The sequence below is a fragment of the Orycteropus afer genome, unplaced genomic scaffold (assembly GCF_000298275.1).
Source record: "Orycteropus afer afer isolate SDZICR_OR568_19922 unplaced genomic scaffold, OryAfe1.0 scaffold00368, whole genome shotgun sequence".
NCBI classification, from domain to species: Eukaryota; Metazoa; Chordata; class Mammalia; order Tubulidentata; family Orycteropodidae; genus Orycteropus; species Orycteropus afer.
In genome coordinates this window covers 1,275,078-1,295,337 of record NW_006921955.1, presented here as the reverse complement: position 1 = coordinate 1,295,337, position 20,260 = coordinate 1,275,078, and the positions used below count along the sequence as shown (strand labels likewise).

The 20,260-nt window shown below is 40.6% G+C and overlaps 1 protein-coding gene across 1 annotated transcript in view; it reads right to left on the bottom strand.

Annotated features, from left to right (window-relative positions):
• Positions 1 to 20,260, bottom strand: part of LOC103207414 (centromere protein P) — a 617,074-nt gene that overhangs the window by 523,985 nt on the left and 72,829 nt on the right. Inside the window, exon 4 of the mRNA XM_042782559.1 lies at positions 11,387 to 11,475. Coding sequence (XP_042638493.1) covers positions 11,387 to 11,475 — 89 coding nt within the window. The remainder of the gene's footprint in view (positions 1 to 11,386; positions 11,476 to 20,260) is intronic.

Here is a 20,260-nt window from a genome sequence, read left to right as displayed (position 1 = left end):
TATGGATATTATCCTATCACTGACAGCACTGTACTTCAGGACAGATCTTGAAACATCCTTTGTGATGAGGAATGCCATGCAATTCCCCTTTAAACTTTCATTCCCGGCATAGTAGATCATACGGTTTTCTGATTCAAAATAGCCCAAACCAGTCCATTTTGGCTCACTAATGCTTAGGATATCAATCCTTATGTGTTCTGACAACTTCCAATATTCCTAGATTTATACTTTGTACATTCCATGTTCCAATTATTAATTGATGTTTGCTGTTGTTTCTCTTCAATTTGAGTGGTGTCACGTCATCAAATGGAGGTCTCAAAAGCTTTACCTTATCCATATGAGTAAGGCTGGTTTTACTCTGATAATGCAGCTCTTGCCCAGTCCTATTTGAGAGCTTTCTAAGCTAAGTGACTCATCTTCCTCCTCTGTATTGGACAACGTTTCTGGACGATTCATAAAGTTGCACAGTAATGTATCAGACAGTGCTTCTCTGCTATTCATACAGTTTTCCCTGGCCAATTCTTTGAGAAGTGGATGGCTTCTTCCTTCTTCCTAGTCTGTCTCAGTCTGCAGTCAGGCTGATACCCGTGCACCATGTATACCCCACTGGGTTTGAAACACCAGTGGCACAGCCTCAAGACTCACAGCAACACGTCGCCACAGGAGGGCAAATCGACAGACAAGTTTGTCTCCCTTAGATGTTGGAAACCTCTCCAGCCACCCTTACCTGGATCTCTGAGGTTGACTCCTTCCTGTGACCCAGTCCCCTTGGCCTTTTCTGTCCTTTCCCCACTTTCCCGCCTTGCCACTTGGGGCATCGCCTGGGTTCCCTCTCCTCACCTGGATCCCTGCGGCTGACTCCTTCCTGTGACCCAGTCCCCTTGGCCTTTTCTGTCCTTTCCCCACTTTCCTGCCTTGCCACTTGGGACATGGCCTGGGTTCCTTCTCCTCACCTGGATCCCTGCGGCTGACTCCCCACTCTGACCCAGTCCCCTTGGCCTTTTCTGTCCTGACCCCACTTTCCCGTCTTGCTGCTTTGGGGTATGGCCTGGTTCCCTGTCCTCACCTGGATCCCTGCAGCTGACTCTTCAACCTGTTCCAGTCCCCTTGGCCTTTTCTGTCCTTTCCCTGCTTTCCCGCCTTGCCGCTTGTGGGGCGTGGCCTGGTTCCCTGTCCTCACCTGCATCCCTGCGGCTGACTCCTCGATCTGTTCCAGTCCCCTTTGCCTTTTCTGTCCTTTCCCTGCTCTCTCACCTTGCCACTTGTGGGACGTAGGTAGGATGGGTAGGATTCTTAAAGTAGGCAGAAATATAAAAAAGAGAATAGAGTATGTGTCTCAGGCTGGGTTCTTTACAAAGGCAAAAGAAGTGAAGCCTCTACATGTGTATATATAGAGAAAAATTTATCTCAAGGAAATGGAGGGTAAGAGTCCCAACTCTCTGGCTTAGACATCAGGCCACAGGCCTCTCCTGACTCACATAGCTACAGGGACTGATGAAACCAAGATCACCAGGTAAAATGTCAGGATGCTGGCTCACAGGCTGCAGAAACTAACCATCTCCAATGCCAGCAGGCCACTGGCACAAGTCCCAAAAGCTTGAGGTCATGATATAGACTAGTTTTGGCCATTTAGAATCAGACAACCATATGATCTACTATATCGGGAATGAAAAATTGAAGGGGAATGGTATGGCATTCATCATCACAAAGAATGTTTCAAGATCTATCCTGAAGTACAATGCTGTCAGAAATAGGATAATATCTATACACCTACAAGGAAGCCAGTTAATACTAATATTATTCAAATTTACGCAGCAACCACCAAAGCAAAAGATGAGGAAACTGAAGATTTTTACCAACTTCTGCAGTCTGAAATTGACCAAAAATGCAATCAAGGTCTGTTGATTGTCACTGATGATTGGAATGCAAAACTTGGAAACAAAGAAGAATCAGTGATACTTGGAAAATATGGCCCTGGTGATGGAAACAACGCTGGAGAACACATGATAGAACTTTGCAAGACCAACGACTTATTCATTACAAATACCTTTTTTCAACAAAACAAATGGCGGCTATGCACGTGGATTTCATCAATGGAATACACAGGAATCAGATTGACTACATCTGTGGCAAGATGTAATAGAAAAGCTCAGTATCTTCAGCCAAAACAAGGCCAGGAAATGATTGTGGAACAGACCATCAACTGCTCATATGCAAGTTCAACTTGCAGTTGAAGACAATTAAAACAAGTCCACAAGAGCTAAAATATGACCTTGAATATATCCCTCCTGAATTTAGAGACCATATGAAGGATAGATTTGATGCACTGAACACTAATGACTGAAAACCAGAGAAATGGTAGAATGACATCAAGAACATCATACATGAAGAAAGGAAGAGGTCATTGAAAAGACAGGAAAGAAAGAAAAGACCAAAATGGATGACAGAAAAGACTCTGAAATTTGCTCTTGAACAGAGAGTAGCTAAAGCAAATGGAAGAAATGACAAGATAAAAGAGCTGAACAGAAGATTTCAAAGAGCAGCTCGAGCAGACAAAGCCAATTGTTATAATGAGATGTACAAAGACTTGGAGTTACAAAACCAGAAGGGAAGAACACACTCAGCATTTTCAAGCTGAAAGAACTGAGGAAAAAAATTAAGCCTTGATTTGCAATACTAAAAGATTCTATGGGCAAAGTATTGAATGATGCAGGAAGCAATCAAAGAAGATGGAAGGAATCCACAGTCACTGTACCAAAAAGAATTGGTCGATGTTCATCCATTTCTGGAGGTGGTATATGATCAAGAAACAATGGTATTGAAGGAAGAAGGCAAGGCTGTACTTGTACTGAAGGAATTGGCAAAAAAGAAGGCTCCAGGATTGACAGAATACCCACTGAGATGTTTGAACATACAGATAACACGCTGGAGGCATGGATTTGGCTATGCCAAGATATCTGGAGACAGTTTACCTGGCCAACTGACTCAAGGAAATCCATATTTGTACCCATTCCAAAGAAAGGTGAGCCCACAGAATGCAGAAATCATTGAACATTATCATTAGTATCACATGTAAGTAAAATCTTGCTGAAGATAATTCAAAAACAGTTGCAGCAGTATATTGACAGAGAACTTCCAGAAATGCAAGCTTCATTCAGAAGAGGACATGGAAGAAGGGATATCATTGCTGATGTCAGATGGATCTTGTCTCAAAGCAAAGAATACCAGAAACATGTTTACTTATGTTTGATTGATTATGTGAAAGCACTCAATTGTGTGGATCCTAACAAATTATGGATAACATTGAGAAGAATGGGAATTCCAGAACACTTGATAGTGCTCATCAGAAATTTGTACACAGACCAGAAGGCTGTTGTTCCAACAGAACAAGGGGACAGTGCATGGTTTGAAATCAAGAAAAGAGTGTGTCAGGGTCATGTCCTTTCACCATACTTATTCAATTTGTATGTTGAGCAAATAATCCAAGAAGCTGGACTATATGAAGGGAACATGGCATCAGGATTGGAGGAAGGCTCATTACAACCTGAGATAAGCAGATGACAGAACTTTGTTTGATGAAAGTGAGGATGACTTATAGCACTTACTGATGAAGACTGAAGATACAACCTGCAATATGGATTACACCTTCATATAAAGAAAACAAAATCCTCACAATTGGAACAATAAACACCATCATGATAAATGCAGAAAAGATTGAAGTTGTCAAGGACTTCATATTACTTGGTTCTACAATCAACACCAATGGAAGCAGCAGTCAAGACATCAGACGATGTATTGCATTGGGTAAATCTGCTGCAAAAGACCTCTTCCAAGTGATGAAGACCAAATATTTCTCCTTGAAGACTAATGTGTGCCTAACTCAAGCCAGGGTATTTTCAATTGTCTAATATGCATGTGAGAGCAGGACAATGAATTAGGAAAACTGAAGAAGAGTTAATGCTTTTGAGCTGTGGTGATGGCAAAGAACACTGAACATACCGTGGACTGTGAAAAGAACTGACAAATCTGTCCTGGAAGAAATGCAGGTGGAATGCTCCTTGGAAGTGAGTATGGGAAAACTTCATCTCACCTACTTTGGTCATGTTGTCAGAAGGAACCATTTCCTGGAGAAGAATATCATGCTTGGTAAAGTGGAGGGTCAACAAAAAAAGCAAAAGGCCCATAACAAGATGTATTGACACAGTGGCTACATCGATGGGTTCGGTATAGCAGGCTGGAACAAGACCGGGCAGTACTTCACTCTGTGGTACATGGGGTTACTATGAGTCAGAAATGACTCAACGGGACCTAACAACAACAACAGCATCACAAAGTGAGAGTCAGGAAACAAATATATGCACACCCATGTTTACTGCAGCAATATTCACTATAGCAAAGAGATAGAAACAACCTAAGTGTCCATCAATGGAGGAATGGATAACCAAAGTGTGGGACATACACACAATGGAATACATGCATCACTAAAGAAAAACATAGAATCTGCAAAACACACCATAATGTGCATGATTTTGGAGGGCATTATGCTGAGTGAAAGAAGTCAAACACAAAAGGACAAACATATTAGTCCACTATTGTAAATAGTCAAGGAAAGGTTTATACATGCAAGGGAACTTTCTTTGTTGGTTACCAGGGATGGGGGTGGGGGATTCCTAGACAGTTTGAAAAAAAAAAAATACACACACACACACACACACACACAGCAAAGATTAGTGGTTACCAGGGTAGAAGTGAGGGGGTAAAGGGAAGCTTTTGTTTGTGGGTGTGGTAATTTGGTTTGTGTAACAAATTGGCTGGGCCTGGTTGAGTGGCTGGGCAGCTGGTGGTAGTTAATCCCCACGAGGAGACTGGCAATCAGCTCCATGGTGGGTCTGCTTCCTGTATATAAGGAGAAACTTTGAGAATGGTCTCTAGCCTATGACATGCTTGCACCCTGCATGTAGCCATGTCTTTATTGAGCAGCCCACTATGCTATGCTTTGCCAACCTTGGGACTTAAAATAGACTTAAGTTAATGGCCTGTCGTGTGGTTTGGTAACATCGGGACTGTGCCTTTTTACTTGTCAACTTGGGGCTTCTCAGCCTCAGCAGCCAACAGCTGTCTGAGTGAAGAAATGCCTCTAGCTCTACTGGGCCAGGAGCAGGAGGCAAAGCTGGACCCCAAGGTTTAGGGGCTTTCACCCAGCCCTTAGAGCCTGGCACTTTGAACTTGGACTTAAAGCCTCCAAATTGTAAGAATAAACTCCTGTGTGTTAAGGCCATTCCATTTGTGGTATATTCTTGTCAGAGCAGCACTAGGTAACCAGAACAGAATATGGTACTGAGAGAGTGGGGTGCTGCTCTTACAGATACCTAAAGGTGGAAACAGGAGTAGAGTGCATCCTTGACCCAAGACCCTGGCAGAGAGACCCCGGCATACGGCATGACAGATGGCAGGACAGACGGCAAGAGACTGGCATGAGAGACGGCAGGAGCAGAGCCCAGAGACCGGCATGAGAGACGGCAAGAGCAGAGCCCAGAGACCAGCATGAGACAGCGACAGCCTTACCAGCCCATGGAGGAGAAAGTTTGATGCCTTTGGTTAGATGGCTTCCTGGCAGAGTGGGTTGCCTTCAGGAATTAATTAGTAGAAAAGACCGGCATGAAATGGAGTAGCAGGTTTGGCCAGCCCACGAAGCAAGAAAGCTGAGTGTTTTTAGGGCAGTAAGATTTCCTGCAGAGTGAGTTGCCTTTGGCATCAATCGGCAGAAGCAGAGAGACCAAGGAAATGGAAGTAGAGCTGCCTCAGCCTGAAAGGGTAAGACCGTGTCCTTTGGGGGTGGAACATTCACAGCCCCTAGAACCAGGCCTTCACCAACTTGCTTCTGGAGTGTGAGGCTGCTAGTTCATGTGAGCCAGTGGGATGAAGCCATAGCCACTGCCTAAGAGTGAGGGGGTGGGGCTGCCATGCCCAAGAGGGACAGGAATGGGGCCCACCAGGCCAAGGGGGTGTGGTCGCCACTTAGAGGAACTAGGGGACTGGAGCCACCTAGTGAGGAGATCTATACAGATGCCACCCAAAGAAGATCTGTACAGATGCCAAGTTGACAAGGGGTGGAATTGTGGTAGTTTGGTTTGTGTGTCAACATGGCTGGGCCTGGTTGAGTGGCTGGGTAGCTGAAGGTAGTTAATGCCCATGAGGAGACTGGCAATCAGCTCCATGGTGGGATCTACCACAAGCAGCTGGGTAGTTGCCTTGGGTATGTGGTCTGCTTCCTGTATATAAGGAGAAACTTTGAGAATGGTCTCTAGCCTATGGCATGCTTGGACCCTACATGTAGCCGTGTCTTTATTGAGCAACCCACTATGCTATGGTCTGCCAACCTTGGGACTTACAATGGACTTAAGTTAATGGCCTGCCGTGTGGTTTGGTAACATCGGGACTGTGCCTTTTTACTTGTCAACCTTGGGGCTTCTCAGTCTCAGCAGCCAGCAGCTGTCTGAGTGAAGAAATGCCTCTAAAAGACATAGAGAGGTACATGAGAGGTATAGATAACAAAGAAGAACGCTTTTGCACATACAGTACTGCGTTGTTAGTGAAAGTAAACATGAGTATACGGGTGGATAGATGGGTGGACAGGCTGAACTATTAGATATGTCTATGAAGCGGGGAGTGTACCCAAGAACATGTATAGGGTTTGGCAGACAACGGTCCTATAAGTTTATGTGTATGATCTGAATTCCTAGGTATATAGTAGAGCTGACAAGAGGCAAGGTGGTAGTCACTGCTTGGTCACAGCCAGCAAGAGGGACTGAATAGTTGAACCTGTGGGCTCAGACCATAGTTGCAGGGGACATCAAGCTCAATTGGCATAATATACTACAGAAAACATTGTTCCACCTCCTACTTTGGCGAGTAGCGACTGGGATCTTAAAAGCTTGAAAGCTGCCATCTAGATGCAACGATGGGTCTCTCCTCATCCAGAGCAAAGAAGAATGAAGAAAACCAAAAATTCATGGATACAATCAGCCCTAGTGACTGGTACACCATCCAATCTGCAGCCTATATGCCTATGAGACCAGAATAACTACATGGTGCCCGGCTACCACTGTCATCCACTTGGAAGGGATGTAGGAGATCCTGAATAGAGAGGGAGAACAATGTGGAACAAAACTCAAAATCATTTGGAGGAAAAAAAGTGGGGACCAGGTTTGCTGGTCCGATAGAGCCTGGTAGAACCACTGAGCCCCTAGCTGCCCATCAGGTCTGGAAATTGAACCCACACCTGTGGCTTCCAGCCAAGCAAAAGACAGGCATATGGGTTGAACATTTACCTGAGGTAGATACACTCATTGGAGAGAACAATCATGGGAGAAAGAAGGGCTGCTTATGCACCGGGAGACAGCTCATGGGGCAGGAAGGCATGGAGGGATGGACCCAGGGAAGAGGTAATTATCGGGAGAAAGTGGGAGGGGAGCTGTTGCATTGTGGTAAATTGTGGTCAATGTCATGAGACAAAGTGTAAGTGAACTGCTGTATGGAAAATGAATTTGCTCTGTAAATCTTCACCCAAATCACAATAATAATAATAAAAAAAAAATGTCTCTAGCTCCACTGGGCCAGGAGCAGGAGGCAAAGCTGGAGCCCAAGGTTGAGGGGATTTCACCCAGCCCCTAGAGCCTGGCACTTTGAACTTGGACTTAAAGCCTCCAAATTGTAGAATAAAATATTTGTTAAGGCCGTCCCATTTGTGGTATATTCTTGTCAGAGCGGTACTAGGTAACCAGAACAGTGGGACATTGAGTTTATCCTAATGTTTGTGGGATAGTTTGGAAAAGGATAGCAATAATGGTTACACAACATTAAAAAAAAAAAAGCTTGCAACCAGCCATATAGATGTAATAATTGGTCTTTCCTCATTTGGAGCAAAGAAGAATGAAGAAAACAAAAGACACGTGGAAAACATTAGTTCAAGGGACTAGAGGACCATAGGAACTTCAGCCTATGTGACAATGAGACCAGAAGTAGACGTTGCTCTGCTACTACTGCCAATCACTCAGTAAGGGATCAATGCAGGGAATCCTGGATAGAGTGGGAGAACAATGCAGAACTAAACTCAAAATCATAAAAAAAAAAGGCCAGGCTTACTGGTTTGATAAAGACCGGTGACATCCCCAAGACTTTGGCCTCTAGTCACACTTTAGGCCTGGAATTGAACTCACTCCTCTGACTTCCAGCAAAACAATAGACAGCATATAAGGTGAACATTTATACCAGGTAAGTACACTCCTTAGAACAATCAATCATGGAAAATCAGAAGTGCAATATTTGTACAGGGAAATAGCTCAGAAGGCAGGAATGGATAGGAAAGGACAAAAGGAAAAAGTAACTATAGAGAGGAAGTGGGAAGCAAGCTGTTACACTGTAACATCTCTAGTAACCAACAAAGAATATTTCCTTCCATGTATAAACCTTTCCTTGACTTTTTAAAACAGTGGACTAATATTTGTCCTTCTGTGATAGCCTTACTTCACTCAGCATAATGTCCTCCAAGTTCATCCACATTATGTGGTGTTTTGCAGATTCTACATTATTTTGTATTGCATAGTATTCCATTGTGTGTATGTACCACACTTTGGTTATCCATTTCTCCATTGATGGGCACTTAGGTTGTTTCCATCTCTTTGCTATTGTGTCATGAAAGAAAATGTGTATGAACTGCTGTACAGAAAGTGAATTTGCTCTGTAAACTTTCACCCAAATCACAATTTAAAATATATATATATTTTTTGTTGTTGTTGAGAATATATACATATACCAATTCAATAAATTCTACATGTAAAAATTCTGTGACTTTCATTATGCTCTTCAAGTTGTGCTGAGTCAGGCAGGGAATCATACTGGCTGAATCAAGCAGCCTCTGATTCAGTATTCTTGGAATCTAAGCCTACCTGCAGACCACCACATAACTCACTGCTGGTGCAAGAACTGGTTTTGAGACTAACAAGTCAGGCCCTTAAGTGCACACACACACACACACACACAAACCCTCAGTGTCATTGAGTCGATTCTGACTCATAAGGGACGCTCATTGGGTTTCTCAGGCTTTAATTCTTTACAGATGTACATCGCCCCATCTTCCTTCTGCAGAGTAGCTAGTGAGTTTGAACTGCTAACATTCCGGTTAGTAGTCAAATGCCTTATCCACTATGCCACCAGAGCTCCTTTAGGCAAGATAGGGGCTCACATCTCAAAAGGCCAGTTTTAAATGTTTAACCAGTTGTAAAATGCTGATAAACCTCCTGATTTTTCCTTCAAGTTCCTCACCAGGTACAGAGCATCCACAGTAAAATTCAATGTGACTGACAAAGTGACCTTCCAATAGTGGCAGTCAAAAACAGGAGTCCCTCACTGGTACTTGAACTAGGGTCCAGAGACATTACACATGCACAATATCCCAGAATAAGTCATATCAAGCATTCCAGCAGCCTTTGCAATGAATTTCATCTTTGTTTCAACAGCCTTTCCAATGGAATCCATCTTGGTTATTTCCTGTGTGTGCATGATTTTCATAACCCCACCGCTTTCCCAGAAACCCCAACCAATTTCATGAATAAAGATGATGCTTTTTTCCCCACCTAAAAACTTTTGTGGTTGTTGTTGTTGTTGTTGTTATGTGCCGTCAAGTTGGACCCGACTCATAGCGACCCCTCCTTGGGTTTCTGAGGCAGTATCACTACAGAAGTAGATTGACCCATCTTCCTTCCAAGGAGTGGCTGGTGGGTTTGAACTGCCAGCCTTCTGGTTAGCAGTCAAGTGCCTTAGGCATTACGCTACCAGAGCTCCTAAAAACTTTTGTAAGCCCTAGGAAATCCTCTGTTCAGAAAGAGGCTTAAGGCTAGCATAGGTGGAGGCCCCTCTCTGTCTGTACCTTGTGAGCCCCTCTTCTCTCCTTTCTCTTTAATAAACTTTGGTTCATGTGGACATTTTGCCTTTCCTGTTCAATTCTTTGTCCGTAGAAGACAAAGACCCTATCCGGCATCTCAGAACCCCCTGTGATAGTGCAACTATTCTCACCCTGTTTTTCCAAATTGTTCCTTTTCCATTAACTTAACTTCACTGTTCCCTAAGTTGTTGTTGTCAATACGATCTCATATAGATAGTTCTGAAAAGAGCACAATGCTTAAGGCAGACATTCTTTACTAGTTAAGAAGTCAGGGTCTTTTTTATTGCTGCAAATGCATGTGAAACCTGGGTAATGAAAAAAGAAGAGTTGAGGCATTTGACTTGTGGTTTGGTAAAGAATATTAGTCTCAGAATAAATAAAACCAGAATTATCCTTAGAAGTGAGTATGGTGAAAGTTTGTCTTCCTTACTTTGGACTTGTCATCAGGAAAGATCAATCACTAGAAAAGGGCATCGCGTCTGTTAGAGGGTCAGTGAAAATGAGGGTAACATTCAATGAGATGGATTGACACAGTAGCTACAACAATGGGCTCAAGCATATCAATGATCATGCAGGCGGCATAGGACTCAGCAATGTTTCACTGTGTTATACATAAGCTTGCCATGAGTCAGAGCCAACGCTATGGAAATTAACAACAACAACAACCACTATTAGACCCATATAATCCACTCTTCCTGCAGCATACAGGGTAATCCTTTTTAGAATGTGACACGTCTACCTTCCTCTCCCAGGTCTGTTTAAAACTTCAACAGTTTTATTCTAGTTTTAGGACCAAAATCAAACTCTTTCTACCAAACACCACATAAGTACAGATTTGACATACTTTTCCAGCCTCATTTTATATCACATTCTCCTGCTTCTGCTCCCCTCCAGTCACCCTGCCTATCAGTTGCTCACAGATGCCATGCCTGTCCAGGCACAGTGCCTATGCACAAGTTGTTTCTTCTGTCCTTCTTAGATTACACACACTTGTTTTTCAGACTTCAGCTCAAGCTTCAGAAAATCTTCCCATGATCTCCCTAATAGTCACATTACTGATATATTCTGCAACAGTATTCTGTCTGTAACTATCCTTTATAGCATTTAACATAGCTGAAATTTTAGGTTATTTCTGTGATTATTTTATTAATAACCAATTTCGCCACTAGGCTAGAAATTCTATAAGGTCTAAAGATCATATCTGTTGTATGTTTTAACTTTAATGCCTAGCCCATAGTGAGCATACAAAAATAAATATTTGCTGAATGAAGGAATGATAGTCATAAATAAAGAATATAATCTTTTAATAAATATGAGCCACATTTATGGTGTTATGTTTTTAGACAAGACTTATTTACCTAAAAAGAAATTTTAAAAACACTTAAACTTAAAACTATAAAGTGAAAACAGTTCCTAAAATAATAAGTTTGTAAAATAGCTTACCTAGATACAAATTCACTTAATTCTGAATACTCTGTGGGTTCCATTATTATATTCAGGTCAGTAATAACAGAAGATAAGTTTTCTTCATTCTAAAATAAAGAAAAAAATAGTTTATCTATTAGAGTACAATAAAATTTTTAAATGAAACAAAAGAGAAATAGTTCACAATATACAAAATGAAATGTCACCAAGCAATAGAAAAGGGATAGACTAATGAATAAATAATACTGAAAATGTTGATTACTTGTGGAAAAAATAAAGTTATATTGTTACTCCATACCAAAAAACAAAAATGGACCACAAATAAAATACTTACTTAAATGTAAGCACTGACACCATAAATTACTAAGAGAAAATATAAACATACAACTGATCACTGAGTGAGGAAGAATTTCCAACACAAAAAAAAAATAATAGAAGAAACAAAAGTAAATGGGATTACACAAAAAATGCAATATATCGGTATAAAAAATATCTGAAAATTAAAATAGCAATAAAGTGAGAAAACTGTTTTCCATAAACTTGGAAAAGAAAAATGGCAAAGAATAAAAAAATGCATGTTGTTGTTGTTAGATGTCCTTGAGTCATCTCCGACTCATAGCGACCCTACGCACAACAGAATGAAACATTACCCAGTCTTGTGCCAGCCTCACAATCCTAAGTAACAAACGCAAAATGCACTGCCACTGAGTCAGATCGGACACATAGCGACCCCTCTTTGGGTTCCCAAGGCGGTATCACTATGGAAGTGGATTGCCCAACTTTCCTTCCGAGGAGTGGCTGGTGGGTTTTAACAAACAGCCTTCTGGTTAGCAGTCAAATGCCTTAGGCACTATGCCACCAGAGCACCCTAACTAACAAGTAAAAGTAAATTTAAAAAATAATATAACATTTTTGGAAATACCATGAAAAAAGATTGCAGAATGTTAATAATGCTGTTAAGGATTTAGTGAGATGACATTCAAACCTATCAGTGAGTATAAATTGATAAAAACCAGTTTTAAGAATTTGGCAATACATAACTTGAAATATTCAGTTTATTAACTGTAGCACTACAAATTCTAGGAATTTAATAAGAAATGATGATAATCACTTATGAATAATGATATTCATCACAGTGCTGCTTGTAACAAAATTCCAGAGCAACCCCAATAATGAAAATTGTTAAATTAACTGTTCAAATGAACTGCAAATTCAGGGTTTACCCTCTACTCTACCAAATTTTCTTAAATTATGCTTTGGCATATTACTTAACTTTTTTTTTTTCCTGTTTTTTGAAAAATCACCTAATCTGTATATTACCTAGGCATCATCTGTCCTCCACATTTATTATCTTCTTTTAAATTACTTTTACAGGTGATCTTCCTCAATCTTATCCTCTATATTCTACTCCTTTTTATTTGTAATGTACTTTTCAGTACTATAATAATTTTGTTTCTGCTTTATCTTCTCTATCCTTTAGCAATATTTTCCTGTTATTTAATATTTTTTAAAAATTTGAGAGTAAGGGCAGTTTTTATATAGTTTATTATTGTACTTCCTCGATTAATTCTTCCAATTTATCAGCATTTTCTCATTGATTTTCTTCATTTATATAGCAATATTTTTATACATGCCCCATATGAAGTTTGGGAGCTCTGATGGTGCAGTGCCTAAGGCATTGGACTGCTAACCAGAAGGCTGGTGGTTCAAACCAACCAACCACTCCTCGGAAAGAAGGTTGGGCAATCTACTTTCACAGTGATACAGCCTCAGAAACCCAAAGAGGGGTCGCTATGAGTCAGCTCTAACTCCACAGAAGTGGTTGCATTTTGTTTTTTATATGAAGTTTAAAGAATTTTGTGCTATTGTCTTATATACCCAGTGCCACATGTAGGTGGCTTTAAAGAACAGAAATTTATTTTTTTCATATCATGAAGGGTTTCCAAAGAGGACTCTATATGCATGAGTATAAAAGTTAAAAATTCCAACACATATTTTAAGGAGGACAAAATTTACTCTATAATATTCAACCGTTTGACCCCATAAAATTCATGTCCTTCCCAAGTGCACAACATATATATCTTGTTCATTATCCCAAAACTCTTAAATAATTCTAGCATCACCTCTAAGTCCAAAATCTTATCTTTGAATTATCTGAGTATTGGTGAGACTCTGGATATATCCCAAGCTGAGGCAGTATTTCTTTCTATTGTGAATCTGTGAAACCTAAAATACAAGCTCTCTGCTTCCAAAATACAGTGATGGAACAAACATTTCCATTAACAAATGGAAAAAAATGGAGGGGGAAAAAAAAGTTCACTCAAACTATTCCACAACATAGAAAAGGACAGGATCCTCCCAAATTCATTTTATGAAACAAGCATAACCTTGATACCAAAACCAGGCAAAGACATCACTATAAAGGAAAACTACAGACCAATATACCTCATGAACGTAGATGTAAAAATCTTCAACAAACTTCTAGTCAACAGACTCTAACAACATACCAAAAAATACTACATGATGACCAAGTGGGATTCATAACACATATGCAAGGATGGTTCAACATTAAAAAATCAATCAACATAATCAAGCTCATAAGTAATATAAAGGAAAAGAATCACATGATCATATCAACAGAAGGAGAAAAGGCATTTGATAGAATCCAACACCCATTCCTGATAAAAACTCTCAGAAAAATAGGAATAGAAGAGTAATTCCTCATCATAAAGGGCCTATACACAAAACCAACAGCCAACATTATTCTCAAGGGAGAGAGACTTGAAACCAGTCCCCTTATATACAGGAACCAGATAAGAACAGCCCCTATCAACACTTCTATTCAACATTGTACTGGAAGTCCTAACCAGGGCAATAGGGCAAGAAAGGGGAAAAAAAGGCATCCAAATTCATAAAGAAGTAAAACTATCCCTATCTGCAAAAGATATGATCCTATACACAGAAAAACCAATAGAAAAGAAGAAAACTACTGGAACTAATTGAGAGATTTAGTACAATAGCAGGATACAAGATCAACAAACAAAAACCAGTTGGATGCCTTTATATCAGCAAAGAGACTACTGAAAAGCAAATGAGGAAATGAATACCATTTATAATAGCTACCAAAAAAAAAAAAAAAGGGAAAAAATTTTACCAGGGACTCAAAAGACCTATACAAAGAAAATTACAAACAAAACACTACTTGAAGAAACTATAAGAGATCCACATAAATGGAAGAATATACCATGCCTATGGACAGGAAGATTAAACATTGTGAAAATTTCAATACTACCCAAAACAATCTATACACTCAATGCAATTCCAATCCAGATTCTATCAACATTCCTTAAAGATAAAGAAAAAACAATCACTAGTTTTATATGGAATGGAAAGAGGCCTCAGATAAGCAAAGCACTATTGAAAAAGAAGAACAAAGTAGGAGGTCTCACACTCACGGATTTCAAAACCTACCATACAGTCACAGTAGTCAAAATAGGCTGGTATTGGTACAATGACACACACAGTGTCATTGTGGAATAGAACTGAGAACCCAGAAATACATCCATCCATGTATGGTCAGCTGATCTTTGAGAAAGGATCAAAATCCATGCAATGGAGAAAAAATGGTCTCTAACAAATAGTGCTGGCAAAACTGGTGATCCCTTCACAGAAAAATGAAACAAGTCCATACTTTACACCATACACCAAAACGAAATCAAGATGGATCAAATACATATGAAACATAAAACTACAAAGTTCATCAATGAACAAAATAGAGGCAAACTTATGTGCCCTAATTTATGGCAGAAAATAGACTATCAAACATCATGCAACATGCACAAATAGCAGAACATAAACTACGGCCCTTCTAAAACTTAAATTTTTATATGCTTCAAAAGATTTATCCAAAAGAGTAAAACAGAAACTACAGATTGGGAAAAAAATATTCAACAATGATATACATGACAGAGGGCATATCTCTAACGTTTATAAAAAATTCCAACACCTCAACATCAAAAAGTCAAACAATCCAATTAAAAAGTCACCAGAAGAGATGAACAGACAATTCACCAAAGAAGATATTCAGGTGGCCAAGAAACATAAGAAATGTTCATGATCATCAGCCATTGTTGTTGTTATTTGCCGTGGGGTCAGACCCGACTCATAGCGACCCCTCCTTGGGTTTCCGAGGCAGTATCACTATGGAAGTAGATTGCCCAACCTTCCTTCTGAGTAGTGGCTGGTGGGTTTGAACTGCCAACCTTCTGGGAAGCAGTCAAGTGCCTTAGGCACAATGCTACTAGAGATCCTTCATTAGCCATTAGAGAAATGCAAATCAAAACAACAATGAGATACCAACTCACCCAGTGCACTAATAGCAAAGTTCAACAAGACAGAAAATAACAAATGCTGGCAAGGATGTGGAGAGATTGGGACTCTCATACACTGCTGGTGGGACTGTAAAATGATACAACTACTGTGGAAAGCAGTATGGGGATTCCTTAAGAAGTTGGAAATAGAAATACCATTTCATCCAGAAATTCTGTTACAAGGTATGTATCTTAAAGTGAGAGCCAGGACATAAAAAGATACATGCACACTAATGATCAACACAGCCCTAATCATAATATCAAACACATGGAAAAAACCTAAGTGCCCATCAACAGAAGAATGGATAACCAAACTATGCTACTGTGTTATTCAGTTTGTGTGTCAACTTGGATGGGCCTAGTTGAGTGCCTGGGCAGCTGGATGTAGTATTCCCCATTATGAGACTGGTAATCAACTGCATGGTGGAATCTACTGGGAGCAGCTGAGTAGCTGCTTTGGAATGTAGTCAGCTTCCTGTATATAAGGAGAAGTCTTGGGGAACGATCTCTAGCTTATGGCAGTCTTGAACCATGCATGTAGCTGAGCCATAGTTCAGCAGCCTCCCATGCTCTGCCGATCTTGAGACTTTTAATGGACTTGAGTTAACGGCCTGCTGTGTGGTTTGGTAACATCGGGACTGTGCCTTTTTACTTGTAAAGCTTGGGCTTGTCATCTCAGCAACCAGCAGCTATCTGAGTGAAGAAAAGCCTCTAGCTTCAGTGGGATGGCAGCAGGAGACAGAGCTCAAGCCAAAAGTTGAGGGGCTTTCACCCAGCCCCTAGAGCCTGGCACTTTGAACTTGGACTTAAAGCCTCCAAAACTGTAAGAGAATAAACTCCTATTTATTTAAGCCATCCCATTTGTGGTATTTCTGTTAGAGCAGTACTAGGTAACCAGAACAGGTACATACACACAATGGAATACTATGCAACACTAAAGAATAACGTAGAATCTGCAAAAACACCACATAACATGGATGAACTTGGAGGATATTATGCTGAGTGAAATAAGTCAACCATAGTAAGGACAAACACTGTATTAGTTCACTATTGTCAAAAGTCAAAAAAAGTTGATATATGGGTGGAAACTTTCTTTGCTGGTTACCAGGGATGGGAGGGGAAGAGAGAAAACACTGTTAGACAGGTAGAGACAAGTGTTGAGCAAGTGACCAATAAAATAACACTAAGGAAAAGGAGGACACATAGAGGTACAGAAAGGGTACAAACAAAAAAGATAAGCCCTTTTACATATACAATACTGTGTTATAAGTAATAAGATACATTAATCTATGGGTAAAATAATGGGTAGACAGGCTGAATGATTAGGTATGTCTAGGCAAAAGGGACAGAAGGATGATTGGGCGATCAAGTTCTGTAAAGATTTACTGCCTTGAAAACCCAATGGGGGTTGTTATGAGTCAGAATGGACTGGATGGCAGTGTGTTTGGTTTTTTTGAGGCAAAAGGGAATATATCCATGACTGTATATAAAGTCGGCAGATGACAACTCTACATACACATTTGTATGTTCTGTAAGAATTTAAAAAAAATCAAAATAAAAAGGAGCAAAGTTATGGTAACTTGTTTGCCATAGCCAACTAACCTGAAGTAGCAAATAATTGGACTTGTGGGCTCAGCACCATGGTCACAAGAGCTATCAAGTTTAATTGGTAGAACATACTACACAAAAACATTGTTCCACATCCTACTTTGGCAAGTAGCAACTGGAGTCTTAAAAGCTTGGAAGCAGCCACCTAGATGTAACGATGGGTCTCTCCTCATCCTGAGCAGAGAAGAATGAAGAAAACCAAAGACACATGAAAATAATTAGTCCCAGGGACTATTACACCATGGCATCCTCAGCCTATACAACTATGAGACCAGAACTAGATGGTGCCCAGATATCACTGTCAACCACTCAGAGGGGGATCTATGTAGGAGATCCTGGATAGAGTGGGAGAACAAGGTGGAACAAAACTCAAAATCATTTAAAAGAAAAAAAAAGGATCCAGGTTTGCTGGTCAGATAGACCCTGTGAAACCCCTGAGACTATGGGGCCTAGCTGCCCTTCAGGTCTAGAATTGAACCCACTCCTATGGTTTCTAGCCAAACAAAAGACAGGCATATGAGCTGAACATTTACATTAGGTAGATACACTCCTTGGGCAGATCAATCATGGGAGAATAGAAGGGCTGAGTATGCACAGGGAGACAGCTCAGGGGGCAGGAGTGCATGGGAGGAAAGAAAAAGCTTGCAAGTCGTCATGTAGATGTAACAAAGCGTCTCTCCTCGTCCAGAGGAGAGAAGAATGAAGAAAACCAAAAATACATGGAAACAATTAGTCTAGGGGACTAGCAGACCATGCAAAACTCACCCTATATGACCATGAGACCAGAAGTCTCTTCTCTCACTCTATGGTACATGGTGCCCAGATACCACTGTCAACCACTAGGAAAGGGATCACTGAAAGATATCCTGGATAGAGTGAGAGAAGAGTGTGGAACTAAACTCAAAATCATTAAAAGACAAGGTTTACTGGTCTGATGGAGCCTGGTGAAATCCATGAGACTATATCGCCTAGTTACCCTTCAGGTCTTGAGTTGAACTCACTCCCAGTGGCTTTCAACCAAAGAACAGACAGGCATATAGGGTCAACATTTACATCAGATAGATACACTGCTTAGAATGATCAATCATGGAGAACAGAAGGGTACTATTTGCACAGGGAGACAGCGCAGGTGGCAGGAATGCTTAGGAAAGAAGGACACAGGGAAGAGGTAACTACAAAGAGGAAGTGGAAAGAGAGCTATTATATTATGGGGAATAGCAGGCGATGTCATTGTGGTGGTTATGTTTTTGTGTTAACTTGGCTGGGCCTGGTTGAGTGGCTGGGCAGCTGGTGGTAGTTATTCCCCATGATGAGACTGGCAATCAACTCCATGGTGGGATCTACCACAAGCATCAGAGTAGCTGTCTTTGCGATGTGGTCTGCTTCCTGTATATAAGCAGCAGCTTTGGGAACGGTCTGTAGCATATGGTACGCTTGGACCCTGCATGTAGCCATGTCGTTGTTCAGCAGACTGCCATACTCTGCTAACCTTGGGACTTACAATGAATTTGAATTAATGGCCTGCCATGTGGTTTGGTAACATTGGGACTGTGCCGTTTTACTTGTCAACCTTGGGCTTGGCAGCCTCAGCAGCCAGCAGCTGTCTGAGCAAAGAAAAGCCTCTAGCTTCTGTAGGCCAGGAGCAGGAGGCAGAGGTGAACCCAAGGTTGAGGGGCTTTCACCAGCCCCTAGAGCCTGGCATTTTGAACTTGGATTTAAAGCCTCCAAACTGTAAGAGAATAAACTCCTGTTGTTAAGGCCATCCCATTTGTGGTATATTCTTGTCAGAGTGGCACTAGGTAACCAGAACAATCATGAAACTAAATGTGTTTGAATTGCTGTATGGAAAATGAATTTGCTCTGTAAACTTTCACTCACGTCACCATAAAATTAATAAAAAAGAAAAAAGAAAAAGGCTCTCAAGTCTTAATAATAATTCTGTTTTTCATATGAGCAATGGCTATGCCTTCCATGCTCTCTGGAGGCTGGATGACGGCCTCTCAGCCAAGGATATCATGCCTTCCCAGTTCACTGGGGCATCAACCCTCCTCCTCTGGCTTTGTGTGGCCCATCTCCTTGTCTACCTGAATGATGACCCCACACCCTCAGCATCTGTTAGCTCCTGACTGACTAACATAGCAGCTCTACTCTCTCAACTTTGGGCAGCAGCCCCATTTTCTTGTGCTATGTGAATGGCAACCCACCCACTGAACCAATTACATTAAGAACGTAGCTAATTAATGGATAAACCAAATTTGGTACAACCACATAAAGGAATATTTTTTAGCCATAAAATTCAATGAAGTACTGATGCATTCTACAATGTGGATGAACCTTGAAAACAGTATGTTAAGTCAAAGAAGTCAGTAATAAAAGAACACATATTTTGATACAAATGGCATAATTCCATTAAATATCAAGAAACACAAATATAAACACAGAAAGTAGAGTAGTGGTTGCTCAGGACTGGGATGGGAGATGAGGGTACTAGAGGATATAGGGGTTTCTTTTTCAGGTGATAAAAATGTTCCTCATTTCAATAATTTTTACTATAGGCTTTAAATGAATGAATCCTATGTTACGTGAATTGTATCTCAATATAGACCAACTGTTAACAAAAAAAAAAAAAAAAGGAAGGAAGGAAAAGAAAAGGGAGAGAAGGAAGGGAAAAGAGGTGAGGAAAAAGGACAGGAAAGGGAAAGGAAGGGGAAAAACATCAGAAGCACACCTTCTTTTCTTGCTGGGGAGGAAGACATGTATTGGAATCTGGTCTCTAACCCATTATAATAAACAGGTCACCCTCTCAAATGACCAGATCAATATAACGTTCATGAATTTTGATGGCTATAATTTTATTTTTTTAAACATGGTTTGTGGATTAAAAATGGCATCTCATCAGTAGTCCCCATGCAAA